This window comes from Copadichromis virginalis, linkage group LG7 (genome assembly GCF_057382275.1).
Source record: "Copadichromis virginalis isolate Kocher_CV1m ecotype Utaka linkage group LG7, C_Virginalis_male_GT1.1, whole genome shotgun sequence".
Lineage (NCBI taxonomy): Eukaryota > Metazoa > Chordata > Actinopteri > Cichliformes > Cichlidae > Copadichromis > Copadichromis virginalis.
In genome coordinates this window covers 33,993,690-34,017,568 of record NC_140624.1, presented here as the reverse complement: position 1 = coordinate 34,017,568, position 23,879 = coordinate 33,993,690, and the positions used below count along the sequence as shown (strand labels likewise).

The 23,879-nt window shown below is 39.5% G+C and overlaps 1 protein-coding gene across 2 annotated transcripts in view; it reads left to right on the top strand.

Annotated features, from left to right (window-relative positions):
- Positions 1 to 8,151: 8,151 nt before the first annotated feature.
- vldlr (very low density lipoprotein receptor) overlaps positions 8,152 to 23,879 on the top strand; it is a 64,819-nt gene continuing 49,091 nt past the window's right edge. For both annotated transcript variants that reach the window (XM_085463138.1, XM_085463137.1), the window contains exons 1-2: positions 8,152 to 8,634; positions 21,411 to 21,530. In XM_085463138.1, coding sequence (XP_085319264.1) covers positions 8,562 to 8,634; positions 21,411 to 21,530 — 193 coding nt within the window. In that variant the 5' untranslated portion in view covers positions 8,152 to 8,561. The remainder of the gene's footprint in view (positions 8,635 to 21,410; positions 21,531 to 23,879) is intronic.

Sequence of the window (23,879 nt, the reverse complement as noted above, 5' to 3'; positions counted from 1 at the left end):
AGATTAAAGAAAAATCAGAGCAATTTAGCTCACAGGTGATGAGGGCAGGCTAGATAATCACAGAGGACGGAAACAAAATCTCAAAGTAAAACCAAATTCAGGCACATGAAAAAAGTAATCTTTCAACAACAGCAACAAAAAACCCAAAAGGCAAACATCAACACTAAACGAGTTGATAAGAAAGATAATGTTTATTCCTTTTATTTAAATGACTTCTGGATACAACCCAGGTAGAGAAGATCTTCTTTTGACATTCTTCCATGCAGCGCTGTGTACACTGCCAAACACAGTGACACAGCGTTCCTTTGGCTTCTTTGCGTTAAGCTCATACGTTTGGTATATTTTTATTATATGGCACGAGTTACAAATGTTACACGATACACATTAACCAGTTATATTGTGTTAATCTGAGGCTTGTATTCACTTTCTGAGCCTGCACACCCCTCTGATTTCCTATCCTTTGTCGAGATTTTCAGTTTCCAGATCTTTGGTTTATATATTTAGCTTATAGTGATGAGATCAGTCATTACGGTGTGCCATTAGATCACAGCACAAACTCCCTTTCTCTTCTCTACCTCTTTCTCGGAAGGCTTGGTAGAGAAAATCTAAATCCTAAAGCGAGTCTGCAGCTTTTTGCTTTCTCACAGAGATAAAGACGTTCCCCCTTTGGTAACAAACATCTTCAGAAACCTGGCCCAGATCTGACCATGATTAAATATCTGCTTTCAGCCAGTGGTGAGCTCTCACAGCTTCCTGGGGAGATGAGGATAAAGCTATTTGGTCTGAGGAAGCACTGATATCTGTAGGCTGTGTGTATCGCTCTGGTTAAGAAATGCAATTTCTCTGCTGGATTTGAACAAACAGAACAGGGTCATATTTTTTACATGATGAGATTAAAATGTAAAAAATAAAAGCCTCCTGGGCTCGGGTTTAAAAAAGTGTGTGAAGCTGCCTAACTTTTTTTTTTAAATTTCTTCTGTGTAACCAAAGCTGTTCTGTCACTTCACATTTCTCTTTGTGCTCCTGCTTTAACTCGCACTCCAGGAAAGCAGACATATCCAAAAAAGGCAAAAAAGCGACATAATCCAGAAAAATTCTAAGACTGAAACTGATGTACTAACGTTTTTAGATGTTAATTTATCAATAAAATGACTTAAATGAAAAAATCCAGTCATTTACTGTATAGATTCAGGTTTGGCAGTTAATTTTGCAGTGGGAAAACATGAGTATATTGTATTAAATCACAAAAACAGTTGCCCCTTTATATTGTAGGGCAAAAACCCTAAAACAAAAGAGGGAAAACTCCAAAAATAAAAGGTAAAAAATTTTGCGTAAGCACTTGGTGACAGTGGGAAGGAAAAACACAATTTAAACAGGAAGAAACCTCTAGCAGAACCAGGCTCTGAAAGGATATGAGTTGAAGTCAGATATCTCTTTGTAGCTGCCATGTTGCTCAAGGAGTCTATATAAAATTCCTAATTTCTTTCCTGCTTTTTAATGCTCAAATGAAATAAATGACAAACTAAGTAACAGGGACTGATGCCCCACATGTGAGCAGTTTAGCCATAATTTGTCTTATGATCAAATTTGACAGCCTTCATCACTACCCTGCTAACACACCAGAAACAGTCATGGAAAAATGATTTGAACCCCTGCAGACTTTGTAATTTTGCCCACTAACAAGGAAATGATCAGTCTATAATTTCAGTGGTAGGTTTATTTGAACAGTGAGAGGCAGAACAATAACAAAAAAGTCCCCAAAAAAGCATTTCAAAAAACTTATATATGAATTTGCATTTTCATGAAGGTAATAAGTATTTGATCACCTATCGATCAGATTTCTGGCTTACAGTTAATGAGTTTAAAAGGCTCCTAATGTCAGCTCGTTACCTGCTAATATTTTGTGCATTAAAAATATTTTTAGGACTTACCTATGTTTAATGCAGGCTGCATTATTTCACTGGGTAAATGTATTTTTTCAACTGAAGCTTGAGTTTTTGGATTTGGGTTTTGGAGGTGTGCGTTAAAGATTTCGTGGACTGGGGCCTTCCATGTTCCTGCAGACACCTCAGATGTTGTTGTCAGCAGGTTACATGTATAAAACATATTTCTCCGGTAGAGAATCTGTATCACACTTACAGCACACTGAAAATAAAAAGAGTCATCCAACTCTCTACGGCATGACTTTCATTTTTTTGAAGAAAAAAATAATTCATCCTACTTTTAGGGAGCCTAGAAGTGCCTTTTAATATTTACATCATCAAATTCCAAGGGTATGCATGTATGCATGAGCTAGTCTGCTTGTGTAATTGATTGGATATGTTTTTGTGTGTTTGATAACTGTTCTGTGGGGAACAGATGCTGATGAATGTGAAACAGAGTTTGGGGTCTTCTAGTCAGTCATAATCATCCAGTGAGACATTCAGGCACACAACAGTGACCCTTAATTGACTCCTGACCTCCTACTGTAAGTGCTCCTCAAACATCATTTTGAGATCCACTCCTCCTCACTCTCGCTCTCACCAAGTTCACATCCTCATTGTCAGATGAACATCCCCCTTTTTTCCTGCCATGAAAAGATTTTATGTCCAAACATGCAGTAACATGAAAGTTACATGTTCATGTTACTGCATGTTTTGAGTGCTAATATATTCCTGTTTCAGAAGAGTTAAGAAAACTCCTTTAACATTTTTGCCCTAGAAAATTGATCTTTTAGTAAGTTAATAAAGTCCAAATCTATCTTTAAATATCAAATGTCAAATATACTTTAGACTTTAGCACTGAGACTTTTATTTTAAACTCAAATTATCGTACTAACCTATTAATCTCAAACCTTTCTGTGAAAAAAAAGGATAAAAATGTGAAAACCAACAATAACATGTCAGATATGAAATCGGTACGCACTTCTATATATGTACACAAGTGTAAATATTACCCATCTTACATGTTTGGATTCTTCAAACATGGAGATGAGGTCACATCCTGTTGCTTGTGTGTGTACTTTGTTCACTGCATGGCTCATTTTCAACATGAAAGTGTGACTAATGCCAAAATCACGACGACATCAGTAAGTTATCTGTTCACTTTCAGGCAGTTATGATTACAGTCACTATTAGAATAAAATAAATACGTCTATGGTTAATGTCTAACAGTTCCTTGTGCATCTGTCCATGTACACTGGTTTATATGCATGGTTAGAGATATTTAGAAGATTGTTTAGTTAGTTGGGCCAGACTTTCTTGTGAAATGGGATTCTTAGGATAACACATTTAAAAAAAAAAATATATAGTACATAGTACAACTCAGTTTTATTTCAGAATATGCAGCCAATCTTTCCATCTGACACTACTGATTATATCCTATAAATATGGGCTAAAGAAAGCATTTGTTATCTTACTGATGCTGACATATTTTTTTCACCTGCGGGGTTTTTTACACAGGATAAATGGCTGGAGTGTACTGATTTCTTTTGGCCACCAGGAAGTGATTTTAGCTTACTAAGCTATCTGATGCTTGACACAGACATATCCTCATCATGGATTTGATTTGGACCTCATTTTGCTTTCAGGACTCCCTTAATTATTCATGGCATAGATTCAACAAGATGCTAGAAGCATTCCTCAGATATTTTGGTTTATTTCGATATGACAGCATCACGCAGTTACTGCAGATTTGTCACATTCATGATGTGGATCTCTGGTTCTGCCACATCCCAAAAGTGCGCTATTGGATTGAAATATGGTGACTGAGGAGGCCATTTGAGTACAGTGAACTCGTGTTCAAGAAACCAGCTTTTGCGACATGGTGTGTTATCCTGCTGGAAGCAACCATCAGAGGATGGGCACACTGTGGTCATAAAGGTATGGACATGGTCAGCAACATTACTCAGGTAGGGAACGGATGACGATAACACATAAATAACTGTGTGTAATCTCAGTTTAATACATACTTTAAGTAAGAGAAATAGAGGGTAATTTAAGACAATATTATAAAGATTATTCTTGTGAAAGAAAACCTGCTGTCACTGTGAGGTTTCCTCTCCAGGAAATCAATCTCCAAGATTGGAAACATGTAAATCCCTCTAAAACCTTTTTTTTTTTTTTTTACATATTATTTGGTGCACAGATGCAACTCTGGTGCATTTCCAAAATGTCATAATACTCCTTTAAAGTTAGGGTTGCACAAGAAACACTCACATTCATTTCACTGCGGCTATTATGTTGACACAGTAGAAATACCAGTGTGCACCTTCCATTGTCTTCTGCAAAATTATCTACAGTTGCACTAGCTGGTAAATCAAATAGATAGAAACAGGCATTACAGCAGATTAAGATCAATAGCAATGGGCTTTTTTTTATAACTAACCTGCCAATCACCACTAAGCAGAGTAAAAGAAAGATGATCATTGTATCCTGAGTTGTGAAATTGTATTGTGCAGTATTGTAAACTGTTGTGAAATGCTATTGTGTCTGATAAGCATTCAAAATGATTCATTTTAAGAAATATGCATCAAGCTGGCAAATAAATTCTGAGCATTTTGTACAAGTGGAAAATACTACTTCGAAGGTTGTATCTCATACCAGACTAGATTTCTAAACCTTTAGATCTGTAATCAGTCTGTGGATGTTTGGAGATGACTGCTGTTGGGATTGAAAATGTTTGATTTCTTTTACCAAAATAAGTGGTTATAATCATTTTCATACATATACTGCAAATGTGCTCATAATAAGTTGGCACTCAGTCTTCTGAAGGTCATAAGCTTCGTTCGGCGTGACTGTCCGGACTGATATATTGTATTAAAGGGCTTAGAGTGCAGAGGGGTAACTGCAAACATGCTTACACACATAGATTGTGACTAGAATAATTCTCTAGGTCAGAGAGTCCCGAACATGATATTCTAAACCAACTTTGAATCACTAGAAGAACAATGGATAATAACATTAGATTATCAAGGCTAGGCAGAGAGGTGTTTTGCTTTTCTGTCTCTTACAGACGAGGAAGCAGATACCAGACGAAGTCACGGAAATAAGAGGATGCTTCGGAGCAGACACCAAGACTGCCACGTCTGTGCGGGAGGAAGATAGCCGCTATAATCTATGTTTTTGTCTCACTATATAATGTTGTACACTTGAGGGTCATCCTTTTTGTGCTACATGCTGTTGGTTCATGTAGAGGTCCACAGCATTGTGTAAACTTGTAATTTCAACTGCCAAAAGCAAAGTAAATCCTTTTTAAAAGACAAACCTTTCTCCTGAGATTCCTTCCAAAAATTCTGAACACGACACTACAAGAAAGACACAATCAGAGAGAAGCACTTCCTGTTACAGAATTATACAGTGGTTTCTGTATGTGTGTGTGTGTGTGTGTGTGTGTGTGTGTGTGTGTGTGTGTGTGTGTTTAGGGGACGTGAAAATCTGGGACAGAGTGAGCCTAGGGGTGTATCAGCAGCCAAAAGCCATCACTAAGAATGAGGTTCAATCCTGTGATAAGAACTCTGAGAGTTTATAAAACCTGGCACCACGCAGCCCTGTGGAAATCCCAAAGGCCTGGTGATCAAAATGGGGGAGAAATAGTATCAGACTAAGAGAGGAAAAAAACCTACAGCTGAATTTGGCTCAGAAATTTGTTATTCAGTATTTGGAAAGTGAAACATATGCTCTTACAAAATGACTGGCAGTGAAACCAACACATGGTGCTCTTGAGGTGCTAGGTGATTTCAGTCTTTCTGTGCTGAAATGATAACACATTTGATCTCCAGGCATTCCACATATAAAAATGTGTAAATGGGATAACTCCTGCTTTTCTTATTTGGGTATTTGGATTCAGTACTTATATAATCTTCAAATGTATCACGTTTTATAGATAAAGCCTTATTTCCTCTTTGAAAATAGTCAAGGAAGAGCTAGAGTCCTGAAAAGAAATACTGGGATTTTTTGTTTTTTGCGCCATTGTTCTGTAATTACCACATGTGGCCACAGGGGCCGCTGTTAAACAAATGGTGCAGTGATTTCTTACTGAAAGGACACGAGTATATCCCGCAGACTTCATTGCACTGGTAATAAAGTCGAAAAATATATTGAACACAATACAAGGCTGCTGTTTTGTGAACCTATCAATACATTTAAAAAAATCGCCCAGGTCTTTTTTTCTTCTTCTAATCAGGATAATATATAGACTGAAATATGTCTGTGAAGGTATAGACTGAAAGTAATATACTGCAGTCATTAGTTGTATTGCTTCTTTTATCTGCGTTTATAGTTACTTAATGTAATCATTTAGATTTTTAGGGAGGAGTTGTTTTGCTTTTCTTTTTTGTCTCTTTGTCATTATTTTAAGTCTATCAGACGAATAGAGCCTTTTATGTGTCTTTGGAGTCCTTTTATGATCTTTTGTGTTTGTTTTGCAGTGCAAGTGCACTATTAAACTGAGAAACAACAGCGGCGCGTGGGGGTTGGTAGCTGAAAAAATCTTCCACTGCTTCTTTAACTGAGCGCTGTGACTTTTCCACTAAAAAGGTGTATTATAACCCTATCAGTAATCCAAAGGATAGGTAGCTTAATGAAATCAGACTGAAAATGGAAAACAGGACACAAAAAATAGCCCAACACAAGACACATTTTTGTCTAGGTTTAGGACATGTATAGCAGAATTTGTTTTATCCTTGTACTTTGACATTGTTGAAGGTTTAAAAATGAATCTATAATAGTATTAATAGTATAAAGCTGCTTTCCTCATGATCCCAACAACTCCTTTTTCAGTGGAGTGAGCTGGAAAGTGTTGCCACCCTCACTGGTGAAGGCAAAGGATTTCAAATGCATTACTACATTAGCTACAACCACCTGATTTTAGTGGACTAATAAAGATGGTAGGGTTCAGCAGATCCTATAATGATGCTTCCCGAAAACTTCCTATGCATTTTGGCCTTGTCTGAGTGTTAGGTCTATCTAACACTCAGGAGATTATGTCTCTTGAGACATAAGAGATTATGTGATTTGTTGTAAACGCCTCAGGGTCCCACCAGAAGAGCTGGAGGTGGTGGCTGAGGAGAAGGAGGTCTGGGAATTTCTGCTTAGACTGCTGGCCATGTGACGTGGGGGAAGATGGACGGCTGGATAAAAAGAAAAAGAAAAAACAGATGCACTACTTGTGATCACCCATCCTCCAAATTAGCAAGGCGTGGTGTGGAATTAGCAATATCTTGCTCACAGAATTCAGCTGGCGCATGAACATTAACTTGTTGATTTAGAGTCTGTGCAACATATTGGAGCCAGTAATCTGGACCAGGAGTGTCAAACATAAGGCACAAGGGAAGGAATTGTCTCAACAAAGACAGTAATCTGGCTCCCCTGGATGGCTTTGGAAAACGAGACCTAAATTTTTTAATAGATTTTCTTAATGATGAAGTGGAGCTCCATTGTTGTAGTCCATTAAAGATAAAAGTATGTGCCCTACAGTTTGACATCCCTGATCTAGAGAATACAGAACATAAACATAACATATTCTATTCTAGTACAAGACCATTTAACACATGCCCAATCTTCTAAAATCAATGTAAATGAGAACTAGATTCATAAACAGACACATCATAACCTCACATTAATTTTATTTATTTATTTATTTTTACTGCTTTTCTTGCAGGAGTAGATCAAACTCGTGTTTCCATAAGTTATTTGCCCTTTATCTTTGATACAGCCACATGACAGACACTACTCAGGCTGATGACATCTCAGCCTATAGTTTCTTCATGTTTGATGCTAGCCCCACCCACCTATGCCATGTCACACCAATAAGGATGTGCAATTTTGATTATGCTGTTTCACAGATTTCACTTACCATTAATAAGAACAATAATAATTTTACCTCTTTAGGTGTGAAAACAAAGCTTATATACAGCACGTTTGCTGTATATAAGTATCGCAGTCATAGTTACTGCCCTTATGTTTGAAGTATATGCAAAAATATATTCATAATGGATATTGAAGAAGCCAACTGTGTCTTAATTTATCTTTGATTTAAGATAGAACTGCTGTGTTATGATACACAGTTACCAGTTTCTTTGAAGTGTTTCCTGCCATATAAAATGTGCTTTATTGTTTTATTACTTCATGCGGATAGCGAAGGGTTAACGTGTGCCGAAGACGTATTGAAGGAGGAAAAAAAAATCCTCCTCAGCTGTGGCACCAATACCTAACGACCTGACCGGTCTCCGCTCGTTACCGTCAATTTGGGGAAATGGATTTAGCCTTGATAGGACAGGACGGGAGCCGTGCGGGCTCGTGGTTGTAGAAGGAGATCAGAAGACGCGTGGTGTGCGCGGCGAACCCCTCCGTGTCTTATTCTCAGCGCTCCTCTCCCCTCGGCCGGACTCAGGTCTGTGTGGCGTCGGCAGGCAAAAGCGGCCCTTCTGCTCTACTCATTCTTTGTGTGCGCATGTGTGGCTTGCGTGTGAACCGGCAAAATCAGAGAGCAAAGCAGGCCAGCGCGCGACAGGGAAGACGGGCAGTGTTGAGGTAGCCCAGCTAGCAGCCGCACGGTTTTTTTTTTTTTTCGCACTGCCAGAGATGGTCACGTCCACACAGGGGATCCTTCTGCTGCCGATGCTAATATGTCTCCAACGCTTCGTTAACGTTCACGGTAAGTCCCGAGCCACCATTTCTTTTGTGTGTGCGTGTGTGTGCATTTGGAGTCACCGTACCGGCGAAACGCGCACCCTGTGCGGTGAGTTTAGCTAACCTTAAACGGAGCTGCACACCTGTCTTGGCTGCTCCTTGAAGAAAAGCCCGTGCTTGGCTGCACCTTGGGGCCACTCAACCCCTGCCGCTTCTAATCGAGGAAAGCTCTCAAACTGCGTCTTTCTTAAGGGGACAAAATGAGAAATACGTGCTTTAAATCTGAGTCTGCATTATTTTAGCTTTATTAATTATTGGAAACTACAGCGAGGGGGGTGGCCCCGTTGGGTTCAACGCTGCTCGTTGATGCCCAATTAGCCCCACGGTCATTTAATTTAGCCCTGAAGACCCGCAGCCATTCAAATTGTAAACCCTTGTCGTCCTGATTTCTCCTTTACTTAGACTGTTGGGATTTTCTCCTGTCATCTCCACCCCCATCGAGCTTCGTAATTTATTTATTTATTCATAAAGTGGAAGCGGACTGGGGAAAGGGGGTGGGTAGGCTGAAAAGCGTGGACACAGTGCGTTAACACGGAGAGAAAAAGCCACAAATAAGGGTAGCAAGCAGCCCCGCAGTTTCGGGAAAGGAGTATCAGCAGTTGACGGATTTTTTTTTTTTTTTTTTTTTTTTTTTTTGGGGGGGGGGGGCGCAAATTACGTACTGCAGGGGATCCCAGTGAAGGCCCAATTAAGAGCAAAGTGGCCAAGCTCGAGCCGTTAGCAGCTGGTGGTACTTGTAGAGCTGTGCGCACTGGGGTTGCAGCTGTTGGTGATTTTCATGATTGGTTGTGGAATGGAGAAAGCGCTCTGGTCTGCAGAGTAACAGAAAATGTCACGGAGTGTCTGTTACAAGTTCAGAGCATAGCAACAATCAAAAGTTAAGTTGCAGGGCTTTTGTTTGTTTCGGGTTCAGAAATGGGCATGTGGAGGTGGACTAAGCACAACTGGGCTGCATACACTCAAATATATGAGCAACTTTTTTTGGGAGAAATATTTGTATGTCACACAAACCCCTCACTTAAATTCTGTGATGCACCTGCTAAGTTATATATTTTTTAAACATTGTATCATATGGATACTTTTACATATGTGGATACAGACAAGGGGCTAATTAGAATGAGCTTTTAACTGCATTTAATTACTTCAGAACCATAGTCATACATCGATCCCCTCTAAACTCTGTATCAATGTAAAGATTGATGCGTAGATGTAGAGGGACCTCTAGAATTTATATATGGCTTTCCATAAATGGTAAACGCATCCATTTTTTGGCAACATCTGTGACTGAGAATATGAAGTGCTAAAACGTTGAGGAATTAAGCATATTGATTTTGGTCTCTATTGGTGGATTTCCCCCCTTTAATAACTGCTAGAGAAGGTGATTTATTTATTTTTCATTATATTTTTAATAACTCATCTATCAGGTGTCCCAACACAGGCTTTTGTAACAGATTGTCTGTTACAGGGCCTCACTTCATCTAATTAGAGCCACTGAACTTCATGCTGCTTGGAGCATTTTTAATGGAATTGGCTGCCAAATAACATGGCTTGTTGTGTGATTTTTATTTTTATTTTTATTTTTTTTTTTTTGGAGGTTTGTTAATGTTTAAGTAATATTCTAGTGTCATCAGTGTAGCATGGCAGCAGCTGTGATGAAGCCTCAAAATCCAGAACATAGCTTGTCTTTTTTCCCTTGATTAGGATGACTTCATAGTCTAATGGTTATCACATTTGCCTAACAAAATGGTAAATGGCCTGTATTTGTATAGCGCTTTACTTAGTCCCTAAGGACCCCAAAGCGCTTTACACTACATTCAGTCATTCGCCCCAGGGCACACACTGGTGCCCTGGGGCGCACTGACAGAGGCGAGGCTGCCGGACACTGGTGCCACCAGGCCCTCTGACCACCACCAGTAGGCAACAGGTGAAGTGTCTTGCCCAAGGACACAACGACTGACTGTCCGAGCCAGGGCTCAAACCGGCAACCTTCCGATTACAAGACAAATGGCCAACTCTTGAGCCACGAACAAAAGAAAGATTACCAACTTGATCTTGAGAGAAGACTGAAATCCTTTGGGATTGTTTTGGGAATAACGGAGCAGCTGAAAGTAGGTTATTATAAAAGTGCTTCAGTATTGCTAGAGTTTGTTTCATGCATCAATCTATATTGGTCTAAACTGAGGTGCATACATGACTCTGGACCTGGTCCAAATGTCGGTATATGAGAGTACTGTCAGTGATTAGTTTCTTTTCTGATAATTGTGCACTGTGGATAGCTTAGTTTTAGCACAATGTTGCAGCCAATACTGGAGATTTTCCTAAGCCTTGTCAACACATACTATCTGGTTACAAGTTTCTGGATGCTTTCAAAGTTTTCAGCAACTATGGCATTACTAGCAAAATGCTAAGTTTAGTCATTTACAAGCAAAGTTTAGGAATCTGGGCAGAACCCCTAAATGATTCATTTCCAAAGGCCTGAAACTTGTCTGAAACCTGCCCGAACCCCAAACTTTGTCCTAGTAATGTGGTAAGCTAATCAGAAGCACACACAAGCTATTAACAGCTAATAAGAACATGACATAGTCAATCTCGCAATTAACATTTAAACATGTGGGGGATGTGAATATTGATGCTTTCATTGGCTTTTGAACTTGCCCCCCGCCCCCAACTTTTAACAGGTCTTTATGGCATCACATCATGTTCTTAAGCTATTTAAAGTGCTTTTATTTAAGGCTGTAAAGTCTCAAGTCCAGGAAAACAAGATGTTTGTCCTATATTTTTGCCTTCATGCCACTTGCTCAAAGATGGCATCTCTTTGTCCTCATGCAACTTGCATTAAGCTTCATCACTGTTGGATGACATCAGTTGTTTCCTAACCTCAAGGTCAGGTGTTGAACAATACCCGTTACCTTTACAGAATTGAGCAGCTGCAGTATCACATGTGCAGTTTTTTTTTTTTTTACATTGTACTCTAACTTGTGTCTATAGACATGTCTTACAAATTGAAAAATCTGTTAGTCCCTTAGGCCTGGCAGTATGCAGCACACTGGTAGAAACTCTGAACATGAAGTGAAATGCACGGATCAGTTACATCTTGAGTTTGCTCAACAGACCCAGATTCACCATTATGTATAATAAAAAGCATTAAATGCTGTGCTGTAGGGGTTATTGCACAGTTGAATCGATCAAACTAGTAATTTTGTGTGAAAATGGCTACACTGTAGTAAGAATTCAGTAATTTATAAATGTATCAGTCCCTTTAAGAAGCCTAAAAAACCCCATGTGTATCTTTTGATCAGTTTTATCCACTTATCTGAAGTAATGTTGTGGGAACATCAGGGTTTTCCAGACTTTCCTCCTGGACATCCCTAAGGAGTTCCCAGGCCAATCGAGAGAGAGAGAATCCTTTCAGCAAGCTCTTTGAAATCGTGGATGCAGCACAATCACTGGTTAACCATTTGAGTGACAAGTAGTTAGGCAGTGGACTTACCCTCATAATTCTCCTTATTGGCTCTAATATTGACCAGAATTTAGAAAATAAACTTTGCTTTACTCTAAGACTGTGACTGGTGCTGGAGCTCATGACCTCAATGTCAGAGGTCAGAGTAAGGTGAGGGCTTCCCCCCCCATAGTCTTGTTTTTGTTGCTTTTAATTTTTATTTTTTGCAGTAAGAGCAGTTGTCCCCTGCTGACCATTAGTAGTGCAGCTTTTAGACACTACTTGGTTGGTTTATATTTTCTTTGGTTGGTGCTTGTTGAAGAAATTTTAGCATTTCCTTTTTGGCCCCAATTACTTATATATTTTTAATCTATTGTTTTTTTTTTTTAAATGTGTGTTTAACATTAAAAGGAAAAAAATGGCAATATTTTCTGTGTTTCACACCCTCCACTGGTGACGGCCCCTCCCTGAGCCTGGTTCTGCTGGTGCTCTACCTGTTAAAGGGAGCTTCTCCTTCCATCAGTAGTTTGATGGTTGGGGTTCTCTCTCTATTGTAGAGATTTATAATAAGAAGGCTCCATAAAACAGTGGTTGTGAGCTGGTTATATGTAAATAAAATTAACCTGTGCACGAAATATTAAATTTAATCATGAAACAAGTTATTGAAAGAGATGCATTCCCTGAATTCCAGCCTGCTGTGGAAAAATGGCCTTTGGGGGGAAACTGGTGAATCAGAAGTGCTTATAATGCGCACACACTCCACACACAATACACCCACCAGCAGCACCACCACCACTGTCTCATTCTCAGCTTCTCACCAGGCCTGAACGAACACACACACACACACAGACCGTGTGAGCCTATTTGAACAAGATGCCACGCAAATTAGGCAACAGCGAGATCAGCAGCGGCAACCCTGGCCTGATTAAAATGGATGTATTTTTTTTTTTCCCTCCATGGTTACTGTGATACCATGCTAGACCCAGATCCTCGGCTATAGAGGGGGGGGCGGCTATGTGGGGGTGCGCTTGATTCTTGAAGTGGGCGGGGAGGTGGACAGGAGGAGGAGAGCACTGCAAACGTTTCTGTTACTGGGGAAAACTGCATCACCATGACCTCAACTGTGAAAGCAGTTCTATAGCACACAATGAGCTGCTATTTTTGGGCAGGAGATGGTTCATTACAGCTCCATGCCTGTTGACTCTGTGGTTTAAATTAGGAGAGTACTACTAGCTGACACAGTTGGGTTGTATTTCTCACAGTAGTAATAGAGAATATTCTGTAAATTAGTCTTAAAGTAGTGTAGTTTTGACAGTTTACTGAGACATTAAACAGTTCGTGCTCTGTGCCCAGTAATGCAGAACAGTGCTGGTTCACAATGCTTTCCACCTCGCAGTGATGGAGAGGGAGAAGTGCTCTAATTTCTCCAGGAATGCCAACTTGGATGGTGGCAGATGGCATCGCTACATTTCAGTTAACTGGTGTACACGATATTAAAAATCTAAATTGCTTAAGCAGCTTTTACTGTGGGTGCCAATGAGAAAGGTGGCAACCAATATCTGTATTGCACAAAACATGAAACGATGTCAGTGCGACAGGTTAGAAAATCAATAAAATTATTTAAAAAATGTATTGTTTTTTTTGGCTTTTTTAAGTTTTGTTTTTATATATTTGAGGAGAGAGTGGCTGCGCCACAGAAAATTAGTGCAGTAGAGTTTGTGGCAGTGTGGCCGTGCACATCAGTCCTCTTCTTCAATTAAGAATACCACGACTGTTTTGTGACAATGAATAACAGAACACAGTAACCAGCAGCCTTTAAGTGCTGATTCAACAGGGTTCAGTTGTGCTGGACAGCAGCTGGTGAGCGTAGTCTTCCTTTTGCAGAGCAAAACCTTTTCAATTTGGCTCAAATTGTTTTATGCTGCAGTCTCTGAGCTCTGAGCTCAGTGTCGTGTCACAGGAGCCATTTGGAGTTATGGATGGGCAACTATGTAGAAATCACACTTGTATTCCAGGTATCATCTGTTACTACACCAAAGTTTTGCTCGTGCTGCTTGTTCTGAAAAGTTGAACATTTTCAATCATGGTTGTTCAAATACTCCAGTGCTGCTACTAACCAAATATCCTGTGAATATTGTGGGAGTGAGGTGGATGCACACACTTAAAAGAGCATGCATCAACTGGAACTTAAAAAAGGCTATAAATCGATTTGGTGGAAAACTGCAGTCGGTGCGCTCGAGCCAGTATTCTGGAAAATGACAGACCAATCTGAACCTGCTTCTGTGCTGCTCAAACAAAAGTAAACAGTAAATCAGAAATCGAGTTTTTATATACCAGATAGTTGAAAGTGAGACTAGCTGGACAGCAGCAATATTTAAATAATGACTACAATCAAAGAGGCCAGGTTTTTGTTTTATTTCTTGGATGTGTTGGGCTTCAAAAAAAAGCTGTATGCAGAGTCTGTAAAACATGGCCAAGTAATGTGATCTTTAGTCATGTTAAAATATTTAATGTAAAGGTGCAAACAAAGAATGACATTAAAGCAGAGCGACATTTCTCATGTCATTGTAAGCAGTAGTCCTCACTCTGTACAGTCTGGAGGGTTCAGGCTTCAACTCTCAGCTCAAAATTGAATCTGACACTGCAGGGAGAAGGAGCTCGTACAGGTTTGTATACTCGAGCTTACTACTGAGGTGTGTTGTTGCGATGTGTGGATCAAAGTGCAGTTTTCCAGACAGCAAGCCGATGGTTTTCTGTGTAGATATTGGAATAGTAACCCAGGAGGATACGCTCTTAAAGAAGCCAAAAACAGGAATATATTTACCATTCCCTGCAGCTTGGCTTTATGGTTACTTGTATGCGCCGCTGCACCCCATTTACTACACCTCATGTTTACACTAGCAAATGCTGCATATTTTTATATTTCTACTGTGCTTTGGGCTTCTGTTTTCTTTTTGGATTCACTTTAGAGTCCCACAGAAATTGGAGGTGTATCAGTGTTGCTGCTGGACCTTCTATGATTTCTCTGGTTTACATGGTGGCGCTTTGTTTTGGAGTTAACAGCTACTGTGTGCCAGAGGCTCTTTATGTGATCTCACTCTTTACCTCAGTCGGCATTAAATGTACATCAGCAGTGTGATGAGTCAGGACTTTTGTTCCTGTAACATGCAGATATGCAGTTATTTGTCCAAACCCCCCCTTTTTTTTTTTCTTCCCCCCCCCCCCCCCCTTCCCCTTGAAATGAAACATGAACAACTGGGCTGAGTAGTATGAAGGTGAACACTGTAAAAGGATGGACACTTCAGGGGACATAAACGGTGCGTGTTCAGTGTTAGAAACTTGGAGGCCAAGGGGACTAGTAGGCTTATTCTAAAGTCACTCACCATGTAAGGGTTGTGTTGAGGAGTGAGGGTCATTCTCAGGGTTATTAACTTAACTGGTTGAAGGACTGCAGAACTGTCATTTCATAATTCACAAATTGTTGCTGCTTGGGTCAGATTTTAGTGAAACTTGTGCACAATTTGGGTGAAAACCAATAGGGTGATCATTGTGCACAAGGTCAAGGCTACATTTGAATTGTGAATGAGCCTTATGGGTGACTAATATCAATGTTGTGGTTTTTATCTCGTTTCCTCATTCCTCCCCTCACCCCAACTGGTCACCCCCCTCCCTGTGCCTGGTTGTGCTTGAGGTTTCTTCCTGTTAAAGGCTTTTTCCCTTCCCAATGTTGCCAAAGCAGTTGCTTAAAGTATGTCATATTGTTGGGGGGTGGCATGGGAGATCAGTAACTTGCAAGTTGCTGGTTCACGTTTCAGATACAAATACTGCTGTAATCATTGCCCTGAGAGTAGTTGCAGTTGCACAGAATTGATTAAACTGTGCCGAGTATGTGTAATCACTCGCTGAAAATCAAGTCTTGTATGCAGCACAGTATCCTGACATTTTTTTTTTTTTTTTTTCTTCTGAGAAAGTTGGAAGTTTGGCGAAATCATGAATAACTTTCTGCTTGTGTATTTTTATTTGCGTAGATGTGAATATGTTCAGAAGATGGGTCAGGAGTTGTTGAACCCAGTTAATGGATTCTGTTGCTCATTGAGCTGATGGCCAATGTCTCTGGCTTCATAACAGTTTAATTTATTAATTTTCTTCATAAAATATAAGGTCTTCCCAGAAACACTGCAGTGCTGAGGGATTAAGGAAAACACTAGGTGCTGGATAAGCCCCCCTTTTTTTTTTTTTTTAATTTATTTTTTTCTTTCATTGACACCTCAACACTTTTGCTTGGCAGTGCCTATTGAAGACTTCAGTGAATTCCCAGATCCAATGTGAATGTTAGTGAGGCTCTCGGAGTGCTTTATTTATTCAGCTTTGTCTGCTTGTTTTGGTCATCTTACAAATGGGAAGTCTTTATGTAATTGCTTGACTCATTTAGCAGTTTCTCCTTTTTCAAGGAAATGTATTTGTCATGGTCGGACTTTATTTTCTCAAGTCATCAGAAAATAAAACATTCTGACAGGAGTCATGTTTTTGGATGGATCTTCTTGTAGTAACTTTAATACTAAGTCTAATCTTAGTCTCCTATCATTTCTAATCATCTTGCCCGTTATCAAGTCCATATGTCACTGTCAAGTCGAATGAAACTTGGGACAAATGTGGCCATGAGGATATATAAGGGAAGGTTCTAAAGAAGTTGTGCAAAGTCACAATAACATGTGGAGTCATTTAATCATTCCTTTTAAAAATAGCATTATTTTAATTATAAATTTCCTTCCGCTCTTACAGACATAAAATCTATTGCCTTTTTTTCAATTAGTTTAAAGGCATCAACCTGACTGATTTCCTTCAATTGGGCTCTTTTCATTGTCACTTTTGAGAAAGATACTTAATTCCCAGTCTTCTGCAGCAATAAAGCTTATAAAGGGCTGTTAATAAAATCGAAGCCTGCAATGGTAACAAGAGCCGTACTATATCAATGAGTGAAGTTATGGTGTAGCCTGTCAAGTTCAGTGGAAACATTTAAAATTTCAAAAATTGGAACAATGGCCTGTATAAATGTGGCTGCAGTCATAATTGACTCCTCTCAGTAATATGAAGTTTAGAGCTGTTGGATCTTATCCACTTTGTCGGTTTCCCACAGTGCCCTCCACCATTAACAGTTGCTATGAATAGTTTTGCATTAGATAAATATACTGGGTTTTTTTTGTTTTTTTTTTTTAATATAAATGTTTGCAGTTTAAAATAATTTGCCTTTACCACTGACCTTTTCTCTAAACATTTCCTCCTTTCTATGATTTCTGTCTTGGTTAATGATTTTTTTTTTTTGGTCTCTTTAGATTGATTTATATTTTTAATATGGTGAAATTACTTGCCGTTTTCCTGATGTAATGGAAAATGAATGAAATGAACTCTTTAAGTACAGGTGGTGTAGTCTTGGATGAATGGATGTCTGTAGGCGTGTATTTGCGTCCTGTGCGGTGAAGCTGCTGGACTCTGATCAACAGCATGCTCTGATGAAGCGTTCAAGTCTTTGCTTTGTTAGTGCAGCGCTGTGCTTGTGTTTAGCATCTCTGTAGATGGTTTGACAGGAGTAAATTTGACTTCGGGATAGAAAGCCTGTAGTCACACCCTTAATCTACAAGGCTGTGTTTGTAAAAATATGTGAAAAGGAGAGCTTTGATGATTAACTTGACCCTGTTGACTCATTAAGAATGTCCTTCCCAAGTGTTTTGTTTCTTACTTGGGTGTATTATTGATTTGGTTGGTGGTGTTTTTTTTATTTATTTTTTTTAAGTAAGCTTAAATGTTTTTATCCCTGAAATAATCCTGCCACCTCCTGTGCTTTAGAATTTGTCAAAGCTCTGTAACTTCCAATATTTTCCCTGTAAAATCTTACATGGATACTTTAGCTGATGTATTAAGCTCTGAAAATGTTAGATTAAAAAAAACAAACAAAAAACAATAATGCTATAATACATTCAACAAATGTACCAACTATAAGTGGGAAATGTCAGAAGTCAAATGCAGTCTTGCCAGGGTGTAAAGCTGGCTTGCGTCATGAGCCCCCTCCCCTGATGCCAGCAGTGACATATTAAAGTTGACAGATTTGCATTTTTAAAGTGTCTGGCCTCTTACAAAACATTTGAATATTAGTCGTTGGTGTTGGCAGCATGTCTTGAAACTGTGGCATGGTTTCATTGATGTAGATCTTGAATAAAGTGTTGCAGCTTCAGCTAAAGGCCCGAAGCTGTTCAGGTTCAAATCAGTGTGGGGTGTTTTTCTCTCTGGAGGAGCTGCTGACCCACTTAAGTATCCTTCAGATGGCGTTTCAGTGTCTGAATGCAGTTTTTAGAGGCTCTTTCTGGCCTGACGGGGCTATAATTCTGGTGTGCATTCCTGCAGAGCTTTTGATGTTTTATACACATCTCAAGTTTTAACGGGGAGGAAACTTTTTTTCATACATCTTTAAATTCATTGACCTCAGTGGCATACAGATTCAGTTGGAACCGTGACTTCCTCTGGTCTGCTTTTAATCATTATGTGCTCCAGTTATCCACCTGGTCAGGCAGACAGTCGACACTAAAGCAAGGTCAGACTGTGGTATTTTAAGACCTGGAGTAGCGCCTCCAGTACTCTGGTAATAGACTGCACTGCACAGTACTGTCTACAAATCGGTGCTTTGCTTATGTCTGTTTTACTTGTAAAGTGTCAAAATGAGCTTAAGGTTTTCATTTTAATGTCTCTATTTAAGAGGCTTTGATATCTCATTGCAGGCTGTGGGTAGGTGCATTACAGTGTATTGAAAGTGGGATTGTGTTGTCATTTAGGACACAAGCAGACTTTTAAAACTCATAATTGGAATCTGGTTTTTATGGAGAAGCCTAAGAATCATTCTTCTGGTTAAGCCATCATTTTATTTTTTCCCACCCCACTTATTTATTTCACCTTACTAAATTATCCCATTTAATCCCAAATTTTTCACTGCAAAATAATAAATGTTGTAAACGTAATAGGGGGTTAAAATGGCAACAATTGTTGCCTGTGGGATTAAATGGGTTATAGTGATGTGGTAAACATGGTAATCTTGGCTGTTTAGGCTCCACTGAATGATCCTCATACTGTCATACACCAGAAAACTGCAATATTAGCTGCTTCTCAGAGTGCCACTGGGGATGGCAGCTGTCAGCTTCAGAGTCTGGTTAGGACAGTCCTCTGGGAGCGTAGAACTAGTCACCAGCTGTAGTCAAACATGGGGATGAAATGTTCTAAGGGGAAGCATCTGAATGACGTAAAGAACCGAACACAATAGCTACTTGGCTATAGGGCTAGATAAGAATGTCTTGGGGCTGGTTTGCAGCCATTATACTTTCAAGATAAGAGTGGGGGAACTGGTGGGTTTTGGAGCAGTCCAAGCACGTAAGAGCTTCCTATAGTTAAGGCACTGTGGGGAAATCCATGTTTTAACAAAATTTAACCCTACTTATGAAAAATTTGAAACTTTTTTTTTTTTTATTCTTGTGATTTTTTTTTTTCTTTTTATATATATATATTCCTCTTTTCACTAGCAAAGAGAACCTGTTTGTATAGTATTAAATCAGTTCTGCACGGCAGCATTATTTCAGATTTTTAAAGTTACTCGCTGCATATTTCTGGGTGATGGTTTGACCTTGAGACGATAGTTTGCACTGTTGCCTCACAGCAAGAACATCCTGAGTTCAGGCTGGGGTCTTTCTGTGTGAAGTGTGCATGTTCTCCCAGTGTTCACGTGGGTTCTCTCTGGGTACTCCAGCTTCCTCCCACAGTCCAAAGACATGCAGTTAATGGAGATTAGAGCAGGGCCAAAAATGTTTATCGCAATATGAATTTGCAATAACGATATAACTGATGATATAATTGACACTAGACAAGATACTTTACAACTCCACAATTTTATTAGTGCAAAAAACCCAACCAAAACGTATTTTCACTTAAACAAGCAGCTGGGTTTTTTTTTGTACATTAAAGTTATATAAAAATGTAACAGTACAAATTCCTTGCTAACAGTTTAACCAAAATGCATTTCCAGTGGAAATTGGCCAACATCCTCACCATAACCATGTTTAACATCCACAAAACTTAGAGGTTACACACACACACAATACGGTAATATTATGTTGAAGCACAGTTCGCATCACTCCGCGAGGCTCCTGCCTAATATAGCCGTAATGCTCCGACAATCCATCAAGCGGTGCGGCTTCGTAGCTTAGCAAAGTCGTACTGAAACATTTGACAGATTTTCGAGCGCCGTGTACGACATAAAATTGTTTCTAGGTCAGTAAACAAAACCAGAATCCATAAGGGGACCTGTCGATTTTCAGAAAAATCAAAGGATTGTTTTAAGTGTGCCGTATTTTCCAAACAACACGGTAATAACGACGGCCCGCTAGCATGCTCTACCAAAAATAGTGCTTTGTTGTGTATCTGACGGACGAAAGCTAAACCAGCTCCACACCACTGAAGTTGCAGCTTTTTTTTTTTTTTTTTTTTTTTTCTTTTACAAACAAATTCTGGTTCATCCGTTCCATTCAACGATCTGCTTTCACTCTTATTCTGCACCGTGCCTTTTCTGCCATGTATGTATGAAAACAGACACTGCGCATGCACGTTTTATCCATATTCTATCGCAATATTTCATTTTCCTATCGTTGCCCAACATTATACCGGTATTACCGTTTACGGTATGATATGGCCCAGCCCTAATGGGGATAGGTTAATTGGTAACTCTAAATTGCCTGCAGTAGTGAATGTGAGTGCGATTGGTTGTCTGTGCCCTGCGACAGATTGGCGACCTGTCCAGGGTGTGCCCTGCCTCTCACCCTAAGACGGCTAGGATAGACTCCACTGTACTTAAAGGCAAAATAGGAGCGTATTGGTGAAGTTAAAACAAGCACAATTTGTTATCTTAAGCGGTGAGTCAAAGTTGTTGCTGTAATTAAAGTGATAGTTGCAAAGCCCAACAACTACTCAGTTTACTGTTGCACATGTTTTTCAGTTGACATGAAATTGTCATTTCTTTGTGAAATACTAGTGTTACATTTTAGTTGTTGAAGTTTGAATTGTGAAACAAGTTACTGTGGATTTCCAAAATATGTGCCAACTAATGTTCTTTAAAAGGAGATTTAAGCACTGGAGCGAACCTTGATAGAACTAAAACAAAATGGAAATGACATCCCAGACTCCAAATTATATGTGGAAACATTTGGGACTATAATAAGTTGAGTTTTTGTTTTTCTTCTCTCTCTCAAACTGTCTGTTGTCCTCTGTAGGTACGAAGACAGAATGTGAAGCCAATCAATTTCAGTGTGGAAACGGTCGCTGCATCCCGTCCGTGTGGCAGTGTGACGGAGATGAGGACTGCAGCGACGGCAGCGACGAGAACTCATGTGGTGAGGAAAAACACTCAGCTGTCACACAGCAATGCCAACAACTTGAAGTGTGAAAGACTAAGACTAATGCACGTGGCCAGATTTGTTCCCTTATGAATCACTGAAGTAAATGGTTTCCAAATGTCCCAGACTATAATAGATTATTATAGTCTGAATTTAAACATTCAGGTCATCAGACCTTTGCATATGTCAGGAAATGTAATTTACCTTTGCCACACACAAATTCTCATCTGTGTTCTTTGGATGAAGATCTTTTGAATATAGCTAATGCCAGATTCTGAAAACTGGCTAAAGTGTATTTAAGAAAATTCAAGTCTTACCTCTGTACACCACCACAGTGGAAATGATCGAGATAGAGTTGAAGTGCACACTCTAAACTTTAATTCAAGTAGTTGAAGAAATGTATTCCACTTAAGCTGCTATATATGTCTTTGGGTGGTTATCGGCTGGTACTGAGAGGCACTGTCCAAACTACTTTACTGCATTTGGCTGAATCTGAGCTAAATGTTCTGATGCACATCAGAATTCATCCAGCTTCTCTGTACGATGCTGCACATGCCCATGCATCTCATAGACAGGCCTCGACTGTCTTTCTAATGAGGCTGTATCATGCCCATTCAAAGCCTCCGCAGTGCTTACTAGTTCCAGTTATCCTTATGCTGACTGATCTTCTATTATCTCTAAAATCAATGGCATTTTGGAGCGAATCCTGCATTATCTTTTTTAGATATGCATTTTGACAAATTCTGGAAATGGCCTTATTTTGAAACTTACTGGTTTGTACCCTGTGGTGAACTGTGCTCTCGTAAGTTTTCTTTCTTTCTTTTTTCTCCTCCTTGACAGACTTGGATAATGATCTGTGTGCCTCCCAGAGAGGGTTCCTCTCTTGACTGCATGTTCTGAAGGAATTTTTATTGGGGCAAAAGGGATATTTTCAGAATGTACCAACTCTGTAGACTATAAAAGATGAATGTGGTTTTCTGGCTCTGAAAAGCCATTTGTTGTAGGACAGACTTTTTAGTTTTCTAATGACCAGCAAGCACTGGACATTTATAGAAATCTTTGAAACTGACCTCTGCTCCCTTGCTCTGACCTTGATGAATGCTTTGCTGTCCTGAGTCCTTATTTCCAAGTTTGATGAGATCATTTTGTAAATTAGTCCTTGGTGGACTCAAAGGTTTCAAACACAAAGATTGCAAATGTGCTCAACTTGAGATTTTACAGCACGACTTTGTGAACAAAAGGATCGGTGACGTCGAGTGGTTACATTCATCACATCACCCGCACTCTTTCGGAGACACTTTCTGAGAGTGCTGCAGCCTGTAGCTGGGTTGGTTCTGTGCTTAGATCGCATTAACACAGGTTACATTTATACCTGCACACTTGTCTGTATTCTTGTTGTTATGAGTGAAGCTGAGCTGCTAATGTTAGACTTGGAGCTCATTGATCTTTCACCGTTAACTTTACTAAGAACTTTTAACTGATTAAGTCAGAGCTGTGAAAATGAGATGTGTCGTAAACACTGAGAATCCTGGTTAATAGAGTAGTGAACAAGTGACTTCCTTCCAGTGATCAGTAATAGTTTACACTGGATATTGCTACCAAATAGACCCATCAGTAGTTGAGGTCTCAGTCTCTGGAATGTGTAACTACATTCCTGGGATGCTACCTGCCCAGTGTGGGGTGTCCAAGAAGTCTCAGAGTCCATCATCAAATTGGCTCAAACTTTGACCATTAAAGAGTCAAAACAGGTTTTCTGCATCTTAAGTTTTAAATCTATTGTGCTGACATACAGAGCTTGGAATTGCAGCTGTCCAGATATTTCTGGAGTTAAATATATCAAATCTTTCAAATCACCAATGAAGTGATTGTGTTGGTAACACTTAGTCTGCCAGGCTCAAGTTATACAAGCATCTTACTTTCTGCTGTAGAGCTATGGTTATTGAGAAATGTGTAAAAATATACTTGGTGACATGTTCCTTTATCACTGTGAACACGTGGGAGTTTATTTTGACCCACTCCCACATGCCATCCTGCTCATGGAAGGATGAATTGGTGGCCTAAATGTCACCACCTCAGTTCACTTCTGTGGCAACACAACAAAACTGATTCTGGATTTGGTTGGCGTACAGATTATGTCACAGTCCCATCAGAAATGTAAACATGTGAAGTTAACATAATCCATCAAATGCATTACATGGGTGAGGAGTGAAACTAATAAGCCAGAATAAATTTGTTGGTCCCACAGTCAGGTCAGCATTAGCGTGGAACCGGGGAAGGAAGTAAATGATTAGAATTGCTCTTTTTGTGCTCATTTCATTATTGACTCTTATTCATGAAAGTAGGACC